Source organism: Haemorhous mexicanus, chromosome 9, assembly GCF_027477595.1.
Source record: "Haemorhous mexicanus isolate bHaeMex1 chromosome 9, bHaeMex1.pri, whole genome shotgun sequence".
NCBI lineage: Eukaryota > Metazoa > Chordata > Aves > Passeriformes > Fringillidae > Haemorhous > Haemorhous mexicanus.
This window is the reverse complement of record NC_082349.1, coordinates 26660226-26677073: the sequence shown is the minus strand read 5'-3', so window position 1 is coordinate 26677073 and position 16848 is coordinate 26660226. Positions and strand designations below refer to the sequence as shown.

At 37.4% G+C, this 16848-nt stretch overlaps 1 protein-coding gene across 14 annotated transcripts in view; it reads right to left on the bottom strand.

Annotated features, from left to right (window-relative positions):
• Positions 1-495: 495 nt before the first annotated feature.
• CCDC180 (coiled-coil domain containing 180) overlaps positions 496-16848 on the bottom strand; it is a 28424-nt gene continuing 12071 nt past the window's right edge. For 7 of the 14 annotated variants that reach the window (XM_059854574.1, XM_059854571.1, XM_059854570.1 and 4 more), the window contains 21 exons: positions 16280-16509; positions 15492-15610; positions 14781-14956; positions 13453-13633; positions 12767-12913; positions 12364-12508; positions 12037-12153; positions 11505-11627; positions 10534-10647; positions 9618-9856; positions 8973-9025; positions 8108-8204; positions 7037-7108; positions 5975-6041; positions 5653-5797; positions 5136-5296; positions 4179-4316; positions 3125-3236; positions 2775-2880; positions 2115-2253; positions 496-727 (listed from right to left, as the gene is read on the bottom strand). In XM_059854574.1, coding sequence (XP_059710557.1) covers positions 596-727; positions 2115-2253; positions 2775-2880; positions 3125-3236; positions 4179-4316; positions 5136-5296; positions 5653-5797; positions 5975-6041; positions 7037-7108; positions 8108-8204; positions 8973-9025; positions 9618-9856; positions 10534-10647; positions 11505-11627; positions 12037-12153; positions 12364-12508; positions 12767-12913; positions 13453-13633; positions 14781-14956; positions 15492-15610; positions 16280-16509 — 2813 coding nt within the window. In that variant the 3' untranslated portion in view covers positions 496-595. Of the gene's footprint in view, positions 728-2114; positions 2254-2774; positions 2881-3124; positions 3237-4178; positions 4346-5135; positions 5297-5652; positions 5798-5974; positions 6042-7036; positions 7109-8107; positions 8205-8972; positions 9026-9617; positions 9857-10533; positions 10648-11504; positions 11628-12036; positions 12154-12363; positions 12509-12766; positions 12914-13452; positions 13634-14780; positions 14957-15491; positions 15611-16279; positions 16510-16848 lie in introns of those variants that run through there. The other 7 variants (XM_059854579.1, XM_059854581.1, XM_059854582.1 and 4 more) reach the window with 5 other exon arrangements.

Here is a 16848-nt window from a genome sequence, read left to right as displayed (position 1 = left end):
AGGCAAGGCAAGGCAACAGAGGAGCAGGCAAGGCATGGCAATGAAAGAAAGTGGGAGGCAAGGGTAGGCAACACAAGGTAGGAGAGATGAGGCAAGGAATGGGAAGGGTAAGCAAGTCAAAGCTTGTTTAATCAAGACAACATAAAACATGTATCTTCCTCAGGCTGGTCATCTCCAGTCAGAGGTCTCAGTGCAGAAGTGCTTGGGCACAGGGGCCTTGATGCCAGGGTGCTTTGTTAGGGATAGTTCTCTTTCATGCCTTGGGGAGTTTTCAGACCAAACCAGCTCTCAGGGGCAAAATCGCAACAAAATCCTGTAAACTCTGCTAATAAATACGCATTAAGTGCCCTTGCACAGAGGGTTCATGTGCACAAACAGATAATACTGAAAGCCAAACCAGGTGGTTATGTAAAGATGAGTGTAGTAGTAGTCTTAAGCCTGAATATGAAGAAACGAGTGGTAACATGGCAAAACAAACAAAAAGGCAAAATGTAGTTTCTTTCAATGCAGCAGATTAATAAGATAAAAATTATCAGTGACATTCATACAAATTTGTCAATTTACACCAACAAAGCTCAGCAAAATTTGACTGATCTCAGATGTAGAGTCTCTTGATCTTGCGGACAGATTCTTCCCACCAATCACTCCAACGCTGAATTGCCAGCAGCTGATCTGCACTTTCTTCCTTGATCTGGGCAAACAGCTGTTCAACTTTACTTTTGTATTTCTGTATAAAAAACCCCAACAATTGAGGACAAAATTAGTAGTGATGAAATATATTTTTATTTGCCTAAATCCAGGTTCTGATCCATTGTGTCAGAAGACTGCATAGAGGCCACTTATTTTTTGCCTTTGAGAACAGAACTAATATGAATAATTAACTATTAGCTGTGTTCCTTCTGTGTTTTTTTTTTTAAGACTTCTGAAATTAAATTATCAGCATTATTTAAATTTTGCTCAAATGCAAGACCTTTATCTCACTTCCATTAGTTCTGAAGAGTAAGGAGTTGCCTTCTCTCAAGACAACACAGGATGCATTCAGGCTCTTGCTGGAACTTTTTAACTCAAAAGTATGAACTGAACTATTACAAAACTGCTAAAAAGTAATTTCCTCTAGACAGAAGCTTGCAGACCACCATAAAAACCTCAAGGCACTTTATTATTCTTAAAGAGTCCATGCTCCAAAACATAAAGTACTGTATTTTTAATGCAACACACATGTAGGAAAATACTTCTGTGGTGTGCATGCATTTTATATCCAATCCTTTTATCCAGCCATTTGTATCCAAACAACCACATTCCCTTCAAATCTGTGCTGTAATCAGGTTCCTGGGCACCAGAACTAGATACATAAAACACACATGCAAATTGATAGTTTTGATGGCATTTGCCATCATTGACAGTATATTTTACATTCCCATATTAAAAGCAGATATTTTAAAAAAGTTAATTTAGTTCAGTGGGAGTACAATTACTTCCAGGTCAGATGCATAAAGACATCTCCAAGTGATTTAACATAAAAATATTATCCTAACAGCTGAGCACTGCTGTTTTGAGAACCATTGTCTGTGCCAGTAAGAGGCAGAGTTGTCTGCATTCTTTTAACAGACTCAATAAAGAAAGAGTGATTCTTGTGATGGTGAAAACAGTCATCTGTGATAGTTGTGGATAAAAGATAGGTATGAAATATTTTACAGCTCTTCATCTTTTATGGGAAAATCAGCTTTTGTGATCTCAGGCTGAAGCTATAGGCTTCAGAAAGAAAGGTGAGTGAAAACAAGCAGGACTGCAATGGTACTGGGGCACAGCTGCTTTTGGAACTATGATGCTGCCAAAATGCAGTGTCCCGTTTCTGACACCATCCATGTTTCTCTGCTGAAACAATTCCCCTTTGTCATGTCTCTGAATGAGAAGACTCCATGAGGAACCAACCCAGCCTGCTTCTGACAGCATCACAAAGAAATGGACATGAGAAAGGATTCCTTCACACAGATAATATGACCTTCAGATCAGCAAACACTGTGTACTTTAAAAACTTACACACATAACTAAGATTCTGTAATTGTCTTCTTAAAAAACCAAACCCACTCAAGAGTCCTTCCCCACAGACCCACCTTGTATGCAGCTTGTCTTGCATCCACCACTGACAGATGGCCCAGGGTAGTCTTAGCTGTTGAAACTGATGCAGTTCCTCTGCAGAGAATATAGTCGGGAGTGTCAGGAACAGAAGTCTCGGGTATGCCTGGCCAAGACCTATAAAAAACCAAACCAACCAAATCAAACTCATGAGAAAAGAAGTTAGAGAACAGATCATACTAATTCAAGTTACTTGGATTAAGGTGCCAAAGATCAATGTTATTTTTTTTTCCTACAAAAAGTTTACCCTAAAAACATCTTTGTTTAGTACAACCATATGTTATTTTAAAGCATCAGGATCTCTCCACAGTATAGAATTAATTTCTTCTGAATGACAATACACAGATTATTCATAGATCTGAATGTAATGAATTGATAACTAGTGACAAACAAGTGGCATAGCAATAGCAGTGACATGGTATTGTTTTACAATACTATACATGATTCATTATTTGGATCATTGCAACCCTTTCTTTAAAATCATTACCCACTCAAACTACCCCATTACTAGTTCAATGACAGTACTAATGATGAGCTGCAGTTTCAACAAGTGCAGCAAAAACTATCAGGACAGGGCTGGTTATGAGTTCAGAGCAGAGGAATTAGACAGAACAGTGTCCAGTATCTCCAAATACTACCTCCTTCCTCGTTTGACTAAGTGTTGAACTTTGGAGGTTCCTGGAGGAAGTTCAGTTTGTTCACGACACAATAAAGTTGGCATCTTCTCTGTGGGTATTTCAGTTCCTGGGAGGTAACAGAAGATATGCTCAGCAGAAACAAAACAATGTCAGGAATACAACTGTTTTGGAATAATTGTGCAGCTCAAGGCTCTTCACACTCAAGAAATAGCTTTGCATGCTTTATTATGCAAATCTTTTAATTTAAATCAAATAATCTTAATATCAAAACCTCCTCTTCCTAGGGACAGACTGCTGCAATCTTTGACAAGGGAGAGGAGGCCTGAACAAGAAATCTCTTCTTTTCTTACCTGCTACTTTTACATCATCAACAGTGATGGTTTCATCTAGTTCCAACAGGAGCTTTTCAGTGAGGGCAGCCAGTGCAGAAAAAAAGCTCTGAGCACACTCAGCAGCACAATCCTGTTGCAACATTGGAGACAAGTGAGAGGAATTCCTTTGATAATTGGATCTCCTCTCCTTTTTACTTGGCTCTGAAAGACTACACAAATATCAAACCCTGGCATTCTGCAGCAGGTGCAGATAACAGACATAAGGCTCAAAGTTGCGCATAAAAGGGTCTTAAAGTGTCTCTGCAGTATTCTTAACATTGCCTGATTATCTAAAGATCAAAAAACTGCAGAGTTTTGAGTACAGGTACCTAGTAGTTACACATTTGTGTTAAACGCGATAAGAGAAGATGTGCTTAGCCCAGGTGTTACTCTCAATCAGGATATTTGTGTTTCTGTGTCTGTATGCAGAGCTAGGAGTAGAAGGAGCTACTATGGAATTCAAAATACCAGTACTCTGCAGACAGTGTAGAATTTAGAGAAGGTGGCTTGAGAGAACTAAAGAACAGGCTTTAATGCTGGGGAACCAACCTTCAATTAACCCAGGGGACTAAGGGGGAAAAGTATTTTGATTCCTGAATCTCTCCTGTAGATTCAGCTTATTTCAGCTCTTAATCTTATGTAGAAAAGTGTCATTATTTGCACTGATGAAATACACAGAGAAGAAACCCTTCCAGGCATCTGTTATCTGGAAGTAAGAGAACTAACCAGAGCATGTCACCACCATAGCCAATACTCCTCCCCACCATTAAGCTCACAGCCAGCAGATTCTATGAATGATATAAAATATCAATAAGTTCTACAATGTATCTAAGCAGCTGTGTGTGTGTGCAGATATATTTATGTCTATATTGATCTAATGCTGACAATGCATCACTTAAAATATAGCAATATAAGAACAGGATTGCTTAAAACTGAAAAACAATTTGGATGAGGAGGAAAAATGTATCCAAAATACACCCTTCTTTCCAAATACAACATTTAAGTTCACATTAAGCAAGGGCTTTACAATTACCTGCAGCATCTTTGTGTTGAGGTAAACACCATCAGTTTGCTCTTTTTGCCTTTTTATTTCCTCTTGGCACAAAGCCTCCAGCTGAAGGGAGTTATTTGGGTGTCCTAGGGAGTAATGTAATTTTCTCCGGTGCATAGTCTTTTAGCAAGTATGGAAGAAAGAAATGCCTTCAGTAAAGGATATACTGTGAGTCATAAAGAGGAAGAAGTAAACCACAAACATTTTCTATAAAGGTATTCAGAAAGACAAGGAAAATGGAGCTACTTCTTGGGTGTCTGGATATAAGCTTTGCAGTGCAATATGCACCAAAGTGCCTCTCTGCTGGCCTCTGGTCTCACTTGGGGATTCATTTTCAACAAAAAATCATCATCATCTTTTCCACCACGTGGTAAGTAAGGTATTTTTTATATCTCTATATTTGTAATTTTTACATTTCTGTATTTGTAATTTTTACCTAATTTTTAATACTCAGACACAATCTCAAGACACTGGAGCCTTTTCTGTGTGATCTCCATTATGATTCTGATCTCAGTTCTGATATTACTTGACAAAATATGCCTCTTTTATGAATGATGGTAAATATAGTATTTCATTATCCCTGCATCACAGTTCTTACAGAGGAGTGCACCCATACATTAGGAGCTGTCTGGCCATACTCCAAGGTCACAGCCCTCACGGAGTTGACAATCCAAGTGTAAGATGACAGGCAGAGCTGAGAAGATTAGAAAGAGGCAGCCCAATGCTGGAAGCTAGGAGAGGAGGGACAGAGTTCCATGAAATCCAAAGCTTTCAGGAGAACTAAGCAGACTAAGTGCAAACACAGAAAACTGTATCTGTGGTCAGCTCAGCAGAGAGTGATGAGGCAAACAGTGAGATGAGAAAAATAAAATGTTATCACTCTGATGCACTTACCTAGGGTTACACTACAAAGCATTCCAGAATGTCCATGATACATACCTTCATATCTTCCCAATCTTTCAGCTGTCTATTGAAGAGATGCTGAATTTGACCAGTAAAAGAGCTGAGTTTCTGCTCATGTTCTCTTAAAAGACTTTCCACGACCAGTTGGGAAACAGAAGAGAGATTCTCCTCAAACCACTTCAGCTGATCCCGAAATTCTTTTTGGAAAAGACAGGGTGTGCATGTGACACAAACAGCCTGGAATTCTCTCTCACAGAGATTGTGTCCCTGACATTCCTTTTTCGAGGCACAATGCTTTGAGAAACATACACTTGCTCAAAGATGTGACTTTGTACAGGGCTTTTAACTTAGTCAAGTGCCCTTATACACTTTTTGTAGCTGATAATACATACAAAAAGAATATTGGCTCAATTTCCAGTAAAGTCAGCTGGAGTTTTCCACTGAGTGTGATGGATTATGACAACAATGTAATTCTTGGTCACTGCAATTTTCACCTTACATACTAAAAAATTACATACACCAGAAAATGCAAGTCTTAACTGAATAAATTTACCACTAAGACAGAAATTGTAGTAATCATCTGTCTGCCTTTGGTATGACAGTAGTTTCACTCTGAGCATTTCTGCCCAGTGTTCAAATGTGTCTGGCAGATCTTCAAGCATTCCCAAGTAAGGATTCTTCTTGTCTCCATAGAACTCCTGCAGAAGGGAAAGATAAACCAGAAAAATGTTAATAACATATTTTAACACATCAAATCTAGGTAAATAATAGTAGGAAGGAAAATTTCTGGAGTCTACCAAATGCTGAAAGAAGCAAATCATTTTTCTGACACAGGAGTACAGCAGAACTTACTGAAGAATATGACATTTCCTTACCTCACCAAGGCAGAGCAAGGTGTTGTTACCATTCCAGAGAATATTCATAATAATCCCCTTAAAAGTACTGAAAACAAAAAAAAAAAAAAAAAAAAAAATTTTAAAAATATCACCACTCTGTTAAATAATCACACTGGCAGTATTCACTGTTTTTCAAGTATTTTGTTCAGGTTAATTTTAGTACATTTTTTGAAGCATAGACAAATCAATGTTCAGAATGCCTAAGAACCTTCCCCCACATTAGCACAGCTTCCCTTCATATGCAGCCAGGACAAGGGGCTATTGTAATTGCTCACTGGAGAGCACTGCCATGTCACTGTCACAAAAAAAAGCAATCTTAGCCAAATTCCTGTGCCCAAAGAGCTTACCATGCATTTTAGATAAAGCAAAAATATTTCAAGGTGGGTCCAGCTGTTTACTGGAATTATTTTGAAACACAATATGGAATAAAATTCCCAAACACTTAAACATCTTAAGCATTAATTTGAATAGTTTTGCATGGCATGTACAAAATATCTCAGTTCTATAGACTACAGCTGCACATATGAAGAAACAATATATAATTTTCTTAGAAAAGAGGAATGAAACCTGTTTGCTCCTTGTTTATTCCCATTAATGGAATATTGAGCACAAGAATGAAGATATAAAATGTGTTTGTCTTCTTAGGTGTGAAAATAATTGAAAGAGAGGCTATTTTACATTCCCCACTCACTTCTGATAAATGTACAAAATGGGCTCCAATAAGACCTCCCACTTCATTCTGAATGAAAGTCAGAATGAAAGTCATCTGGTTCATTCTGACATTAGACAGAATGAACCAGATGACTTTCATTTTTACTATTATTATACTGCAAAAGGAACTCTTCTGGAAGTACTTTGACCTATAAATATCAAAGCTAAATACCTCAAAATTCAATGGTGTACGCTGTAAGTCACAATGATTGATAGATAGATAGATAGATAGATAGATAGATAGATAGATACATACATACATACATACATACATACATACATAGAGGGTTTTTATAGATTAACTTCTTGTTCTGAAAATAAATTACTTACTCACACTCTGTAGCCTTCTTTCCAAATATCTGGAATCTCTCATCCTTGGTAAGAGATTTTCTGCCTTTTTCACTGGAAAGGAAAAACATTAATTTGAAACTATCCACAAGTGTTTTCCTTCTCTGGCTGTTGATTTGAGCTAGTCAGTCATATGACAGACATGAAACTGGAGAAAAATTAGATAAAGCCTAACTCTAGAACCAGTATTCTGTGTGTCCTGGTTCTGGCCAGGATGGGGTTTATTTCTGCAGTAGCCAGGAGGGGGTATGGCCAGGACCTGGAGCTTATTCTCTACCACCTCTCATCATTGTGGGGTGGCTGGAAGGGTCCCTGCTGCTGGGGAATGTGGTGGCAGTCTCAGGGGTTTGCTCATGGTGAGGATTCACACGAGAATCACTTGCCTCTCTTGTACACTTTGCTATTAACATTGCTGCTGTTACTATTAGTTTTTTTATCTCATCACTGTTTCTAGTAAATTGTTTGTATCTCAACCTTATCTTCACCTTTTGTGCCTCCAATTTTCCTTTCCAGCTGCTGCAGGGAAAGGGAAGTGAGCAAGCAGTGCATAGTTTGGAGTGTTTTGCTAGGAGCACAAAATTGGGAACAGCATTCCCAAACCATGACAATATAAAGGTAGTATTTTGACAGAAAAATATTCTCAGAATTCTCTTCTAAACTCTCAGTTAAAAAAAAAAAATGTTTTTGTTGTTTTCACTATTACAGTAGTTCATTTCATCAATCTGTGGACTAAGATGAAGACAAACTATTTAGGCACACCTGAAAATTAAGCCACATTTAAAGGTCAGTCTGTATTTCAACAACTTTAAAATACAAAACAGCAGCAGATGAAGGAGAATTAGAATAATAATATTTTTCCAGTCAAAATCTGGGGGGGAAAAAACCCACAAAGCTGATCATGTGGACATAAACAGGTCAGAGATTCCAAGTGATAAGGAGCAGATGGAAAGAAGGCTGTACAAACAAGCTGTAAGACTCAATGAATAGACAAAGTTTAGGTAAATTCTTGCATAGGAATATTTGAAGTGGAATTCCTTGTTTTAGGGTTCTCACCTTTTTTTTCTCTTGGTTTCATCTCGAGATGACCTCTTGCTAGAAGACTTCTGAGAATGTGCATCAGATACCCTCTTCTTTACTGGGGGAAGAATTGCTTATAGTAACAAGAAAAGAAGAATATTGCACAAATGCCAACTGAAGTGCTTCTTATGTCTATATATATTTTGTATTCTTATTTCTATAATGTTTCCTTACAATATGGAGGGGACAACTGCAGGAACAATCATTTCTGTCAGCCAGGCCTGCAGTAACCCAGAAGTGGCAATAGCAGTAAAGGTTATGTGCTGGAGCATGAGTCCCAGGAATGTCACAGAAAATGCATGATAGATGGAGGAGATTTAAAGCAAAGTGAAGGCAGGTAAAGAAAGAGAATGAATGGGTTACATTCACAGTATTGGTGGTCATAGGGACTTGCAAATGTGAAAGCTTTGGAAATGGCTGGAAGAGTCAAGGTCTGCAGAAGAGATGAGGGAATGGGAACACTAGGTAGGAAGCATCTGGGGTTACCTCTGTGTTCACCTTTGAGTAGATGATGATACAGTGTGAGAAGAATTCCTGATTCCCTATATACTTAATGATTTCTATTCTGCTTCTTTTCTCAACCCCATTTCCCTTTTGCTATCACAAACACAGGCACTCTTTATAATAAAATTATTATCTCATTCTGCAGCTTTCATTGCTTTAGGAGGCCAAAATCATCTTTATCTAAGTAAAGATGTTCAGGTAAAGAGCTGAGAAGCACAAATATCTCAGAATTCCTAGCATAGAAGCCACTGGCCTGGACCATGCTAGACCTGTGCAGTAAAATGCCAGGAACTACAATTTACATGAAAAGAAAATATTAAAAGAAAAATAGGCACACCTGGATTCTTTTTCCCCCGATTTAGGTCTTGGAATTTTTTTGATGGGTCAAATCTGAAAAGAAAAAAAAATAAAGAGCAAAGTACTACTGCATATCCTGTCCTTTTATGTTCTATACTATATTATATACCAAACTAGGCAAGTTCTCTATCCCTATCATGTGCTAAGTGAGTTAAATGTCTGAGATCTTACTTAACAGATAGGGTTACTTCTACAACTGACAGTGTATATAGAGGTAATTTCATAGGGCTGATTGTTTAACTGGAATTTTGGAATTTCTACAAGCAAAACTACATTCAAATACTATTTGCAAATCAAACATTTGTCACACTCTTCATTTTACACTTTGTGTATTCAGTCAACTATGTAGCAGGTAGTCACCTTTAACTAAAATAAGGCTCTAGAAGACAAAAATTAAATACCTAAAATTTATCATTGTATACTAGATGTCACTCACAAAGGGGTGTTTTTGGCTATGAGAAATCTTGGGTTTAAAAGAAAACAGTCTCAGCTAGATTAATTTTTAAACTTAGACTGATTAGAAACTATCTAGTAGTATTACCTATGATGAGTCTATTCACTAGTTGTGGGCAAAGAAAAATAAAGAGATGGACAGAAAAATACCTTTAGGCTAACAAGTACTTACCCAGCTAAATTTCCAAAAACTTTTATTGCCATATCATCAAACATTGAAGTACCCATTCCACTTGGATTTAACAAAGGGAATTTGTCAGGATCCAGTCCCATCACCATCCTTTTGCTCTCATCTCTGAGACTCTCTCTTGGAACAGCAGGAGCAATGAAATCTTGTGACCTCCGATCCACGTCAGGAGTGGCTGAGTGCTCTTGCAATGTCCCATCTGTGCCAGGAGTGGTGAAGGCCTCCTGAAATGGGAAGAAGAATGAAGCCCTCTAGACCACAGCAGGCAGTTAGTGAAAGCATTCCATGCAATGGCTGACTACTAGAGCAAATTTTCTAAACAGACAATATCTTGCTTCACAGGCTGAAATAAATGTTTTGTCATTCTAACAGCAATGTTATTACAGCTATTCAGCTCTAAAACTCTTCAAAGCAGTTAAGAGTAGGTTCTCATAATCATCATAAACAGTATTTAAGGATATACTTCTTAAAACAATGATCTACTGAGATTACAAAATAAAGACAGACTTTCCAGGAAAGGGAGGAAAGAAAACACAACCCGTTTGATAAAAACAAAATCCCTTCAGGACACATTTGGGATTTAAAAAAAAAAAACAATTTAAAGAAACCTGTGAAATATGTACCTCTGAATAGTGCTATAGCTTGAAAACAAACTCTTGTGAAGAACTGAGCAACTCATTGCAATGCCATGTATCTCTTCAGCATTTTGTAAACTTACTGATTTACTCAACCTCTTAAAAGGCTGTCCTAATGTTACAGTGTCTTTGACATCTCAGCATAATGCAGATTCTATTTTCATTTGAGAATTCAAAGCAGAAATTCTAAAAAGCCATTAAAACATGTACATATGAAAATTCTCCCAATATTAAATAAAATACAGAGAATGTGAATGTTATCTTACAGTGGCAGGTGGGATCTTTGCTTTTACTTCAAAGCAGTCAAGATACTCGCACCTCTTTTTCAGTTCTTCCAACATGTCTCTGGCAAAAGCATACAACTCTTCAGAAGTTAAAGCCTGAAAGATATGATAAAACAGATGGTATTTACTAAACTGACTGTTCTAACCTTTTCACACATGCTGACTCTTGCAAACAATATTATTTGCCTTTGTTCTGTTGCCAGTTTATGTACACATACATGGAAGCAATGAGATTGTGTAAGAGGCTGAGGTTTTGGTTTGGCAAACAGGAAAACAGGTACTGACTGTCCAAAAGGACTGCTGGAGTTTTAAACCCAGATGGAAAATAAGCACCACACAGTTCAAGCCTCCTTGCCCTGATGGAATAGGGAAGAGAATCAAAAACTTGTATGTTAAGAACAATTTAATCATTTAAAGTAAAGTGAAATTCAGTGATAATGGTAAATAATAATAATAATAAAAAGTGAAAAACAAGTGATGCACAATGCCATTGCTCACCCCCCGCTGACCAATGCCAGACCCCCCTTCCTGAGCCCAAGCTGGCTCTTCCAGATAACTCCGCCAGTTTATAGACTGGACATGACAGTCCATGGGCTGCAATATCCCTTTTTTGGCCAGTTTAGGTCACCTGTCCCAGCTATGCTCCCTCCCAGTTTCCTTTGTGAACTTCCTCAGCGACAGAGCAGGAGACAAGGAAAAAAAAGTCCTTGGCTTAGGATAAACAGGACTTAGCAAAAACTGAGTTATCAACACCATTCTCATTCTGAATCCAAACCACAACACTGTGACAGCTACTGAGAAGAAATTAACTCTATCCCAGCTGAATGCAGGACAAGGACCTTTCTGAACAAAAATTCTGTGTTTCTGCCCAGCCCCAAAGAAACATAAGTCTTTCTCAAAAATATTAGTTTGTACCTAATTAATAACAATTTATAACAAGTCATATTAAATACCATTTCATGCTGATTAGAAGTTGCTTCTTTATCTGCAGTAGAATCAACATAAGCATCTTTCTTCTGCTGGAGGTTTTCCAGGTAAGACTTAATTGTGAGTGACTGCAAATTGGAATTTGCTACCTAAAGCAGAAGCAAACTTTAAGAAACAGGAGAAGTAAAGTCCCCAATCACAGGAATTTCAGAGGCTCCACTATCAAACCATTAGAACCACTGATAAAAACTGGTTAAAAATCCCCAGTACTCAGAGGAGAAGCTGAAAACAGTAATTCACAAAAGCAGCTGCACCACACAAAAATATTGGTGAATTCAGATGTACGTACTCAATGTGCTGCAAGGCCGGTGTTCCAGCACAGTTGCAGCAGTATTAAAAATAAACTTTCAAGTGGCTAGTGACAGAAAACAGATTTTAAATTAACATTAAAAATTATGTAGTATTTGTCCACTATGAATTCAGCCAAAATCTCCTCAAAGGTATAAAAGAAAACTATTTTATTGAATTTAAGCAAAGTTCTGATGTTTCTGTTTGTACCTCTGATTTGATTTGCAGTCGTAGATTTCTCAAATATTGATGGACCTTCTCCATAAAGGCTTGACTCACAGACAGAGAAGCAAACTTTTTTCCAGACTGCTTGAAAAGTTCAGTAGCCTTTAAGAATGTCAGAAACAAAAGACAGGACAAGGTAATTTTTCAGTTTTTAAAACATAAATGATAGAACTTGCCATTCTACTAAATTTTTACGTCATGTAACTGCCAAACAGGATAGACTTATAGTTCTAATCTGAAAGCAGGCTGACTGCAAATTGTATCAAATGTGTCAATAGAAAACATCATTTGAAATAATGTAATTCTGCATACCTGCTCCAAGCAGCTCGATTTTATTTTCTTCACATCTGTCTTGATTGAAGTTTCAATCAAGTCAATTTGCTTACTTTCCTTCTGAAGACACTCACTGGAAAACTTTACCTCCTCGGATGCAAAGTCACCACCCTCTGAAAATAATCTGAAAGCAAACATATAAACAATTGGCTGTGAGTCGTTTTTCTCCAAGACCATTTTAGCTAAACAGCCCTGAAATAACACAAATGTGATGAAAACAGCATAATAATTGTGGTTTAACAAGATATATTTCTTTTTCTAAATAGGAAACTAGATGAATAACAAAATAAACATTACTTTTACTGTTCAGTCTGTGCAACAAACACCGATTCCCAGAACTAAGTCACCATTTATAAACAACACTTCCATGAAATCTATGTACCTGCAACTTTTGAGAAAAGCAGCATTCAAATCCCTTAATTTTCCAAAAGCTTCCTCCAAGTGCTCCTGGTAACTTCTCACAGTAACCCTGATTGATTCCAGATGGTTGCAGAGCTCTAATTCCACATTATTGCTGGAAGAAGCTGACCTAATAGCAAATAATAAAAGACAGGGAAAACATGTCTGAAGAGGAACACATGGGATGATTCAGCAACTGCTGGCTGTAAAGACATGAGAAAAATTGAGGACTCCAAAGTGATTTATGACTCTCAAAGCAACTCCCTGAGCTGGGATGGTTTGGATGAACCCATGGAAGATATCAGCAACAGCTGATATTACTGGCCACTTTTCTTCAAAAACAAATAATCAACTGATATTACTGTGCACATTCAGTAGACTGGATAAACTCTAAGCAGATGAAACACCTTTTCTACTTAAAGACTGCCAGCACTTTGAAAGGAGATGAGAATTTCCATGTGTTCAGTCCTGACTTTAATTTCTTCAGAGAAAGAGAATGAAATTCTTTACGTTTTCAAGTTTTATGATGTAGCCTTCATTGAAGAGCTGATTGCTCTTACATATAAAGTTACATATAAACAGGTTGAGAATGCAAACCATAAACATCTCAGACAGCAATCAGGAGTAATTAACTAGGGAGATTCACAGCAACAGCAGTGGCACACTTACTGCTCAGTCACAGGAGTGTGGAGCAAGTCATACTCCAAGTTATGGACTCGGGAATGAAAGTTTGTGTTGAGGTTATTGAGCTGGTCTGAAAATCTGAGGAATTCAGCTTTCTCCTTTTCCAGGCTTTCTGCCAGCACTGCACAGTGGCACTCAAGGTGCTCTTTGTGAAGTGACAGCTCCGCTGAGAAGAAAGGAAGTTTACAATAGGGATATTATTTCCTCTTTACTGTGAGCTATCACAACACTCAGTTAACGTGTGATCAGCAGCAGCAGCAAAATAAACACAGCCAGACCTCATGGTAGCTAAAACATACAAATTAAATACATTCAATTTGGTTTCTTTGACTTTTCTCCTGTGAAAGACATAGATCCTTAACAGCTCCTAATCCATTCAAACCACAAATGTCTCTTGTTTACACTAAGCATTCTTTTTCCTTTTTTTTGGTCATTGCTGACATCTCCATTATTTCTCTGTTGTCAGTCTTGTAACAAAACTAAAGGTTACATTTTTTAATGGAAAATACACTTTTCCTGGTTTTGGGAGTGAAAGAAAAAAATAGGTTTTGGTCTCTTTTCTGGAATGATAGCTGGATAAAACAAGAGCCAGCCAATCACTTCAAGAAAGCTACCAGAAGAAGCACACATCCTCTCTGCAGAAAAAGGGAAATTGAAAAATTATTTGCCTGCTTTCCAAAAGAATTTTTTAGCTTATATGTTAAAGACCAACAAGCCTGTCTAAAATATATTTTCATCACCATTAAAACTTGACACTTCCCTGACACATGCAGAAAGAATTTTTATTAGAAGATGCTCTGTAGCTGCTCAATGATATATCAGAATTAAATCCTCCCTCTTGTGTTTTCAGAAGCTCCACCCTGACATTTTGGCTCTCTCAACTTGCTAATTTCTTTTTCTGCAACACTTGTAAAATATTTTTTGTACACCACAAACTCTTGTTAAATAATTTCAAGGTGGATAAGAATTCACAAACATTTGCAATATAATGTTCAAGATCTTCTACAATCCAGTTGTTAATCAAGGCACTGCTATTTTTCCAAAAAAAAAAAAAAAATAACACAGCACAAAAAAATAACACAGCACAAAAAAAATAACACAGCTCTTCCTTAGGTACAGGAAGAGCTATAGAAAAGAAATGTCATTTTAAAAATATATGAGCAGCATAGTATACTGGGAATTTATAGACACTCAACTGCTTTGTATTGTCCTCTATTACTGAGTCAACTACTGCTGAAAGAGATTTTGGCCCACTTAGGACCATCTCTAAATGAGGACTTGTGATGCTCAGAATACAAAAAAACTGTCAATACCAGCTCGAACACTGTAGATATTTGTCTGTATCTCCTCCTGCTTTTGTTGATGCAACTTAAGATGTAGCAGGAGTATTGAATTCAGCTCCTCTTTCTTGGCAGCTACAAAGACATAGGAGTTGCACAAGGATTCTGCAAACCATTCCTCCAAGTGTTGAGAAAAGCAAAGGTGAATCCTATGATTGAAAAAGAAATATTACAGGAATAGTAAATAATAAATAAGAATTTATTGAATATATTATTTCTAAGAATTCAGCTTCTGGCTATAGGAAGGTACTGTTTCAGTACCATTTGCACAATACTGGTAGAGTTTTTGAGCTAGCTGCTCAGTATTGAGTACCAGGAATTTTACCTTCATGGCTCTGCAGTAAATTTGGGCAAATTACTTCTCTTTCTGTAATATGTTTTCTCACTAAATAATTTTCCATAAAATATGAATTTTCTGTAAAGGTAAATGTTTTTGTGGTACTTTGACAGCCGTGGATACAAAGCAATGTAAATATTTTCTCATATTTGAATAAATGTAAAAAGAGGAATAACATAGTAATTGTACAATCATAATTTTATAATTAAAAACTAACTATATAAATATCTAATGAAATACTAGCAATTAGATAACTTTTCCCTCTCTAGTCTACTGTTTCTTCTAAACAGCTGAAATTTGTGCATCACCTAAAGAGAAAGAAAGAACAGAAATTGTTCTCAGCTCACCTTTCTTTCAGTTCGACAAACATGGCTTCTGTGAGAAGTACATATTTCAGGTACATAGGAACAGAGTCTTCATTTTCATATTTTGTAAAATAACTCTCTGTGATGTCAGTCTTTCCTGCCTGTTCAAGTCCAAGAAGAGTGTAAGTATTTCCACTAGCAGTGGAAAAAACCTCTGTGGCAATTTCAGCACTTTCTCCCTCTCTGCTCTTGGACAGTTACTGGGAAATTGTTGGAAATTATCACATTACTTTTAAAGGTATCAGCATAGAATCAACAGTGCACCAGCTAGTGTAAGAATCTTAAGGATATTTAGAATAATGTTCTCATTCTCAATTTGGACATTTACACAGTGCTGGCAATATTTATATATTTATATATTTTATATACTTATATATAAATATATTTATAGGCCAGCAAGACATAGGCAGAGTTGACAATGTTGTAAAAGGTTTTTTTAATGGTAACAAATTCATGGAAACTGAAAAATTAATACTTAGGTACAAATACTTCGCTTAAAACATTCACCACAGGCTGAGAACACTGTGATGAATGACTAATTAAAAAAACTATGCAAAGGGTTGCTACAAGGGTAAAAGATCCAAAAGAATGGTTGTGAACTGTTTTATTCACTCCATTTTCCCAGAAAAGGATCTAGATCCCTGTGTGCTTTGTAAGCAAACTAAACAAAAAAGGACTTTCTACTCATTCTCAGCAGAAAGATTTCCTATTCCTCCTTATTTTGGACAAGACTGCCTTCAACTTCAAACTTAATTCTCTTGCTCACTTACCTGTGTAATGCTTAGTTCCCATTCTGCATGCTCATTTTCTTCACTTGTATGAGGAATACTCTCCCTATCTTCTTCTTCCTCTGTTTCTTCAATTTCCTGTGCCAAGATCACCTGTTTCTCTGTTAGCTTTGTTTCTCCAGCTGATTTCTGACAATTGTCCCTATCTTCTGGCACCAGTTGAGAGAGGAGATCATCCCGCTCTGAAGGCTGGGATGTCCTTGCCTCGAGCCCTGGGGGCAATTTTGGATGCCACAATGTCAGAAAGACCTAAAGCTATTAGAGGAATCTCCAAAGGAGGGACACAGAGATAGTGAAGGGTCAGGAGGGGAAACCATATAAGGAGTGGCTGAGGCCATTTGGTTCAGCTGGAGGAGACTGAGGTCACATCAGCTTTGATCTCTGACTAGGGACAGGACCCAAGGGAATGCCTGGAGCTGTGCCAAGGGAGGATTAGACTGGGTATTAGACTGGAAAAGGTTCTTCCCCAGAGAGTGCTGGGCACTGCCCAAGCTCCCCAGGGAATGGGCACAGCCCCAAGGCTGCCAGAGCTCCAGGAGGGTTTGGACAAT